The 9109-nt window shown below is 36.7% G+C and overlaps 1 protein-coding gene across 1 annotated transcript; it reads right to left on the bottom strand.

The window, feature by feature from the left end:
* Positions 1 to 884: 884 nt before the first annotated feature.
* On the bottom strand, positions 885 to 3328 carry LOC140892130 (pentatricopeptide repeat-containing protein At1g31920-like). Its single transcript, XM_073300886.1, has 2 exons — positions 1960 to 3328; positions 885 to 1781 (listed from the first exon to the last, which is right to left on the bottom strand). The coding sequence occupies exons 1-2, from the start codon at positions 2508 to 2510 to the stop codon at positions 959 to 961; spliced, it is 1374 nt and encodes a 457-aa protein (XP_073156987.1). The 5' UTR covers positions 2511 to 3328; the 3' UTR covers positions 885 to 958.
* Positions 3329 to 9109: the final 5781 nt, after the last annotated feature.

The raw sequence follows: 9109 nt of genomic DNA, 5'->3' as shown, positions 1-9109 counted from the left end.
CCTGACGGGATCCCGAATGTTCGGGATCCCGAACATTCGGGTCCCGACACATATCGGGTGCGGGATTGGGAGAAAAAAATATCTCAATTCCTATCGGGACGGGAATCGGGTAAGGGGGTTATGGGACGGGTCCCGACCTGATTCCACCCCTAGGTAGCATCGACCTATTCGTTATTATGATGAAAAGTGAAACTTTTGAAATCACTAAGTCTAAATATGGTAGGTGCTTACTTTGAAATACTTCCACTCAAATTAGACAGGTGCAATCCCCTACAATGGTTTTAGCAGTCATACTATCAAATTTCCTATAAGTTCTTAAAAACTAATTTATAAGTTTATCGTTTGATACCATCAAACTCATAATTCAAATTCAACTACTTGAATTTATTTGTCTCAAACGGGGACAAGGACACTATTGCTTTTGTGACCCTCAGTAGTTCAGAGATACAACTAGCCATGAGTTCGCAAATTTTTGTGATTCGGGACATCGTCCTTTATGCGGGCTTACCCCAATTTGCCATATTATGTGCATCCACACCTTGATTATAAGAATGCTAGAATTTATTTCTGATTATATCCATCGAATCATGGTAAGAGCATCTAGTAAAATTGCCCCATGATTTCCTTTGTATCACTGATAGTGTGTGCAAGAATCTATCGATTATGGTTAGCGTACAGTACAGTCTCTTCACCTCATATATCACGATCTATTATGCAACCATTGGTTCATTGAGGGTTTTATATGAATTTCGATAACGATGTGATGTGTGTTTGAGAATACATATATTTATTTACTATAGTATATTTATGGTTTTTATCTATGCAGCTTGCATTAGTATACATATAAAGTAAATGCCAAAAAATTAATTTAAAGTTGAATTATATTAAACTAATGATTGTTTATTACATTTGAGATAATAAATTTCACATCCCAAAGTTGTCTTGCAGGGCAACTACTCTAACAATCCCCGACAAGCAAATGCACCCAACTGCAACCAGGAACTTTTTTCATACCTTTTTGCTTCATATAATTTCTCGTGTTATTGATGCCACTACCACATCCCAGCAAAGTGGATACAGAACCAGCAATAACATAATTTGCTCCAATCTCGGGCTCTTTTTCAAGCAGAAGTTTCATTAAATGTGAATCGGCGGAATGAACATGGCCCTGGTGCTTGCATGAACTGAGATAACTCCTTAATATAACAGAGTTAGGCTCCATAGGCATGCTCATAATCAACCGATAAGCTTCTTCTATCTTTCCAGCACGTCCTAATAAGTCTACCATGCAACCATAATGTTCCAGAGTTGGCAAGATACTATATACATTTACCATTTTTTCAAAGAGCTCACTTGCTTCGTTCACCAGACCGTTGTGACTACAAGCAGAAAGTATTGCTGAAAATGACATGCGATCGGGCAATAAGCCTGTTTTTTCCATTCTAGTAAACAAAGATATAGCTTCTTTACCATGGCCATAATCAGCGAGGCAAGAAATCATGACTGTCCATGACTGTACATATTTATTTCCAACAGAGTTGAAAATATGGAAGGCTTCCTTTACGAGCCCATATTTCGAGTACATATTCAAAATGGCCGTCGCCAAGGAGACATCTAACTCAATAGCATTCCTGATAATGTAAGAATGAAATGATTTTCCTACTCTAATATTAAGTAGTTTGGTACAAGCAGCAACCAAACTAACCAAAGTAACTGTGTTTGGCTTCCCATTTACCATCATGATATCTTTGAATACCATCAATGAATTCCAAGCACAATTACTGCAAATTAATTTTCGAGAACAACAAAATATAAGGCAAACAAAACATGAAACAAAACGAAACTCAATTACATTATTGCTAAAATAAAACTTTAAAGCAATACTATTCAACTTAAAGAATCAAAAAGAAAAAGGAAACGCATTTAGAGGACTGTCAAAAAGATTAGGAATCTGCATACCAATCAACATAAGCAGAAATCATGGAACTCCAAGACACCACATCTTTTTCAAGCATTTCATCGAACACTTTCGTCGAATACCCAATCACACCGCACCGACCATACATGGTCAAGAGCGTATTATTCACATGTCGGTCTAAACCAAGACCCGCCTTCAAAATCATCGAATGAATCGACCCACCAGATGCGATCATCAAGCATCGCCCACAAGCTTTTATGACAAAAGGGTATGTGAATTTGTCGGGTTTCAGTTCACCATGTGTTCGAAGCAATTCAACAAATAGTTTTAATGATTCTAACGGGGTGGATGAGTAGTTGGAGTATGATTTGATTAGCGTGTTCCATGCAAAGAGTGGCGGGGGTGTAATGGGTGAATTGTCGAAGAGTTTCCGGGCGTGTTGGAGGTAGACCGAACAAGTAGCGAGGATAAGCTGAGAGAAGAAAAATTCATTGTGGTCGAGAGAGATTTTGAAAAGCAAACAGTGAAGTTGCAGAGCTTTGATGGAGGTTGTCGACTGCTGGAACAGAGCTTGAATATGGCGAGATGTCATTCCAGGTAACTCATGTTCCCAAAAAAACGAATTTGATTCCCAAATCCAAATTCAAGTCAATAACAATTTCTTTCAACATTGTGTAAATTCAACTATGGATTATCATAAATAATAAGACCCCTATTCTTGTTTTTTTTTTTTTTTTAAAAAAAAATTAATTGTTTTGGATGAAAATCATATTGTTTAGTGAAAAATAAATACTTTTTTTCAAAAAAATATATTACATTTTACAAAGTCATCAAGGTCAATCTTAGAGATAGAGAAAAAAATACCGAAATATCGAAATACCGAAAATATCGTATGGAAAAAATACCGAATTTACCGAATTTTTGGTATACCGAAAATTTCGGTACGGTACGGTATCGATACCGAATTTTTCGGTACGGTAACGGTATGACATTTCAAAATTTCGGTATATACGATATACCAAAATATCGAAAATTATTGTTAAAAAATAAAAATATATAATATTTATAAACAATAAATTTCATTTTTTAAAAAAAAATATAAGATTTTTTTCGGTATAAAACGGTATATCGGTATACCGTAAAATTTCGATATAATCGGTATGCTATTTATATATACCGAAAATTTCGGTATACCGATTTTTGGTATACCAAAATTTTCGATACGATATCGGTATGCATTTTTTTATATCATAATTTTCGGTACGGTATACGATATGCAGTTTTCGATACGGTACGATACGGTACGGTATGCAGTTTTCGATACGGTACGGTACGGTACGGTATGCCATCCCTAGTCAATCCGTGCCTTGATTTTAAAAAAATATATTACATTAACATCTTTTACTTTCCAAAAAATAATATATGAAAACAACATTTAAAAAATTATAAAACATGAATAAAAATTTCAAATACATTAAAATATATTTAATACATTTTATTTGATTTTAATATATTACAAATCTATTTAAAATTTATCATACATGAATAAAAACTCTAATAATTTAAGATATGATTAATACATTTTATTGGATTTTATCTTTATTCATGGAAAAAAATTTACTCAATTTTTTAATTTTTTTAATAAATAATATTTATACTCAATAATTTTGGTCAATTATAATAATTTACATGTAGATTAATAATAATTCACATTTTTAAATAAAAATCACAATCTCAATTTTACAAATACAAACTAAAAATAAGATTATATATTACAACTAAAAGACAAAATTGTAACTTGTCACTTAATCATAAATTCAATCACAAAATTGATCAATAAAGTAAACATGTTATTGTTTATTCATCATTATTCCACATCCTATATAATTAGTTTAATAGTATTAGTATTATTTATATATATAATTAATCTAAAAGTAAACACAGCCTAAAAAAATCTCCAACTCTGTAAAATCGAGGATTTCTCTCAACAGACAAGTGAATTTGCTCTAACACATCTTCATTTGTGTCCTCTATTTTTTAGGGTGTTATATATTGATTTTAACGGAGTATGAAATTGGAAGATGATATAAATTACGAAAATGTCATATTCGAAAGTTTCGTAATGGTCTTTTAAATTTTTTATTTATTTTTTCGGTCTATTTATTATTTTTAATATTTTTATTTAATTTAAGTGCTAATTTTTATATATATATATTTTTAATTTTTTTCAAGTGTTTTATTTTTTATTAATTTATTCTAAATAACAAATGGATATGTGTTGGAAAATTCTTTTTGAAAATAGCTATCACTGCTCTATTTTGGAGGATAGATAATGTAAAATTGATGATATGGATTGAAAATGGCTAAACGAAAATTGAAAATTTTATTATAATTAAAGATTGTTATTTGAAATTTACCTGCACGAGAAAACGTTATTTGAAATTTTGCGACTAAGCCACCAGCTAAAGTCCGATTGAAACATGCTGTCTCACCTACTTGGAGGAGAATGATGAAAGTTCGTGACATGGCGAAGAGTGGAATGGGTTGGAAAAATCAGAGTTGATGATTTGAGCTTCTGGTTTGACTCATGGCTTCCTGAAGGACCTCCGACATCTGTCATTCGGATCCAGGGTTTACCTACCAGGAAAGTGAGCTGGTTTTTGGTGGACGAAACTTGGAATTTGGAACGGTTGCAGCTGGTTGTTCCACCAGAAACTATGACCCATATTGTCAAGGTTCCAATTCCTATTCCCAAGGATCGGGCTGTTTGGAAATTCTCGTCTAACGGGACATTCTCTTCCAAGTCTACGTGGGATGTGGTTCGTCTTAGGAGAGCCGAAAATGGGTGGTTTGTTAGGTGATGGACAAAGATCCTGAGGCCTTCGATTTTTATATTCTACAGGCGATGTTTTTATCATAGACTTCCCGTGGATGATATCCTTCAGTCGAGGGAACTAGCTCTTGCATCGATTTGTCATTTTTGTAGAAGCCAGGAATCTTTTGAGAACCTGTTCTTTTGTGGGACTATGGCTCCTTTTGTTTGGGTCCACTTGTAGTGACCCATATCCAGAATTAAGGATTAATTGTTAAATAATCGAATGATCATGTTTAGATTAAGTAAAACATGATTAAAGAAATTCCAGATGAATTGACGGAGTCCGCGGATGAATCCAAAATACTCAGGAATGGCCCAGAGGGTTGGTAAGGATCGGACGACCAGATGTAAGACCGAACCTTCCGATGGGAACAGAAGCTCTGATCAGGAACGGAGGTTCCGATCTTCCTTATCCGCAGCCAGCCATTGAGAGATTGACACGTGGTAGATAAGAGCGAACGAAAGCTCCGATCGCGCATTGGAGGTTCCGATCGTGCTCTATATAAAAGGGTGTGAGGGCCTCATTTCAACTCGCCCCTCTCCTCTTTTCTCTCTCTTTCGTTGGTTTTTCTAGTCAGATCTAGGGAGTTCTTGGCATGATATAGGAAATCCGGAAGTAGCGGAGCGATCCTGGCATCGTAGCGGAGCTATGACCTAGTTTTGAGGTAGTCGCCATCAGCGGGCGACAGACGCAGGTATAACTATGGTCTCCTTAAATTATTTAGAAGTATGCAATAGCTTATTTAAGGTATTTAGAGCTTAAACAATGATGCATGAATAATTCGCATTGTAGAGCTGATGATAGTCTTGAAACCTAGAGTGGGATTGCTAGGACTAGGTACGTAAGTACTGACTGAGATAGCCAGCGGGTATGCATGCTTATGTGTTGCTTTTATGTGCTATGTTTTGCATGGATTATTATGCGTCATGTTCACATCATATTGAGTCTGTACATCTTTTGAGATGAGCCATGTAGGATCGCTCAGCCCTGTTCGGACGGTCGATGTCGAGCGCCCCGCGACCGATGGGTTAGATGACACTGACATCTGTAGGTAACGGTCCACCTCCGGTAGGAATGAGAAGTGTACTCAGTGGTTTGTTCTGGGTTGTACCACTCATATCTTAGGCGACATTCTGAGCGATTTGTATACAGTTATCCCAGATATAATGTAATGCCCCGATTTTATTCTAATTAAGTTTAATTGAGATAATCAGAGTTTTCAAAAATTGAGGGTCGTTTTGATATTTCTCAGGGGTCATTTTACAAACTTTGGAGAATTGAAGGACTAAAGTGCTAAATATTGAATTGTTATATTATCTACTTGGTTGACTTAGTCTCAACCACTCCTTCTCCCTTCCCCAACCTCTCACGTCAATAGAGAGAGAGACCGAGACTCCATGGCTTTATTTTCAAGCTTTTCTTCCGTCCGATTCGCACGATCCGACCGTCAGATTTCCGATTCGAGTTGAGATTCACGATCACCGCAACGAGGGCGTCGTTTTGACGTAAGTTTTGCTACGATCCATGAACTTTGATTTTTTTTTCGGGTTGCCAGAATTTGATAATTTTTGAGTATGATGTTCTTGAGCTAGAATAGACCGTGTATTCGAAGTCGGTTTCGAAAAAGAACGAAGTTTGGATTTTATATGAATTTTTGGAGCATATTTCGAAAATGGGTCTTGTGATTTTGGTTGGATTTGGTTATTTTTGATGAATTGGAAGATGGTTTGGGATATGTTGATGATGATTATTGATTTGAGATTTTTGATTTGACCGTTTATAGCGGTTATGCCGTCGAAATCGAGTTTTGGATTATCGGTTGTATTGTTTCGGTTTGATTTCTGGGTTTGTTTGAATTCGTAGATTGATATCGAATCCGTATGTTCAACATTTTCAGATTTTGGGTTGACGATTCGGGTTTGGAACGAACTTGGGGAGTTTGAACCGATTCGAGAATTGAAGACGATATAGTATTGAACTACTTGTATTGATTCATTTTGATTCGATTCGATATTGATTGAGTTCGTTGTTATTTTCAGATTTGAATCCTCGACGAACTTGAAAAGGTAAAAGACGACATTGAATTGAATGGGGTTGAATACTCGAGTTTGATTAATTCTCGAGTCCCTAAAATCACATACTGCATGTTTATTTGTTGGTGTGAACTTGATTGACTTATTTGTTTACACTTGCATTTATATTGAGCCAAATATTCGATTCGTTTTGAAATTAGACGATTTAGGGAGCTATATTGAAGTGGCTTTGGATTTTGAGTTTTTTCAAGTGCTAGAATACTTCTTATAGTTGCTCTGAAGTCTAGAAGTTGAGTTGTGCGACGTCCACCCCGAATGGGAGTGTCGGTGGTTGTTTGTAATGACTTGACTCCGGGATCCCACCCGAATACTGACTGATATTTCGATTATCTGGCTTGATAATCTCGAGTTTTGAAGTCATGCATACATCCACCCTCTTTTGATTTATTAATTATTGATACATTTCAATATGAGGTGTTTAATTGATATTGTATGTCTGTCTTTTTAACTTAGAATTTATATTTCTAACCGGGTTATCCGGCTGTTGTTTTTGTTTTTATGTGCACTTGGAGACAGGAGGATCAGGAGCCGAACCGAGTCGTCTGGGTTAGCTCGGGGTGAGAATGATAGAAGTGAGACATCGTGTGTCGTAGGGTTGTACCATTTGTACTGTATTATTTTAAATAGTCGAACGAACCCTATCGTCGAACTTGTTGTTGTATTTTGAGTAGAACATTGTATATGGAATGTTTTAAATATTGATTTGTATGTGTTCTTGAGTTTAGAATTGATTGGAGTTGCTTTTGAATTGATTTTCCAGGTTTCTGCTCTCTTTCAGCCTCTTTGGCCTGCGCGCAAGCGAGACTTGACCTCGCGCGCACGCGGGGTGCCTGGAGGGGCTCGGGGTATTTTTGCCCGCGCGCGCGAGCACGAGCAACCCCGCGAGGCTTCTGGCCTCTTTGCCTGCGCGCGCGCGCGAGGCAATAGCTCGCGCGGGTGCGAGGCTCTTAAAAAAAAAAATTTGATTAGTTTTCCTCGGCTCTTTGTGTTCGATTGTAGTTAATTATTCGAGATTAGAAGATTAGAAACGGGGTCTCACATTAAGTGGTATCAGAGCGATAAGATTTTTGGATTTGAACTAGAGTGAGCGGGGTAGATCGAGTCCGCATGACTTGAATTCTCGCATGTGATTGATTTATTTAAATGATTATTTTAAATACGTGCGAGCATGCTTTATTGATTCTTGAATTAATTGAATTACATGATTTGTGATTTAATTTGTAAAGCATGAATTACGTGATACATATCCTCCTTTATGCTATTATCTGTTTTCGAATATCCTTGAGATTCATGAGTACTCAGAGCAGAGTTTTGGACACCGAGGTTATGAGATTGAGATTGAGATTGAGATATTGTGTCCTAACCCTTTGATATTAGATGACACCTCGACGATCTGTGAGAAGGAATCCAGCACCTTTGGTACCTCCTTCTACTGAGAATCCGTAGCCATTAGTAACTCCTCCGAATGATCAGGGTAGTACTGGAGTGGATCAGTTTGATGCAACCGCGACCCCTATGGAGACTCTATTGAAGAGATTTCGATCGTTCCGACCACCTACCTGTTGGAAAACTGGCGGTCAGATCAATCACGATTGATACCCGGTGCAGCGGAAGTTTAAAATTTTATCATGGAACAATTCCATGGTGTGGGTATCAACCGTTCAACGATTAAATTATTGTGTGTGTAAAATTCAAATAACAATTAATTAAATTTTACCTTCAATCTCGAAGCGAGATTAATGGACACCACACAGATTTCTCTGCGCTTCTTGTATCTCCCAGGAACTGATGAACTCCTTCAATCAGGTCCACGAATGAGGTTTAAATCCCTCTGACAGATTGCACTAGAAAATCTGTCAGAAGTTTTCTGCGAAGAGATTAAACGAATCTGATTCGTTATTCCTGACTGCGATTCAAAATCACAGACCGAAATTTTCTCGGGCAGAGCAGGAGGGGGACGGCCGAAAATTCTTTGAGAGAGCTAGGGTTCGATTTTTTTTTCTCTCAGAATAATGAGCTGTTGTGTGTAATTCTGTACTGCAATAACTTATTTATAATGCAGGCCACTAACAGCTTAGGGCCCATTAGTCATAAGTTCAGGCCCGACAAGCAAAGCCCGCTCGTTCAGAAATTAATATAAAATTCATCGTGACTCCGATTGATGAACCGATTTCACCAATGTGCACAGAAACCATTTCTGCACATTTTAAAGTCAAAATAAA

Source organism: Henckelia pumila, chromosome 3, assembly GCF_033568475.1.
Source record: "Henckelia pumila isolate YLH828 chromosome 3, ASM3356847v2, whole genome shotgun sequence".
NCBI lineage: Eukaryota > Viridiplantae > Streptophyta > Magnoliopsida > Lamiales > Gesneriaceae > Henckelia > Henckelia pumila.
This window is presented reverse-complemented; position numbering and strand designations above follow the sequence as displayed.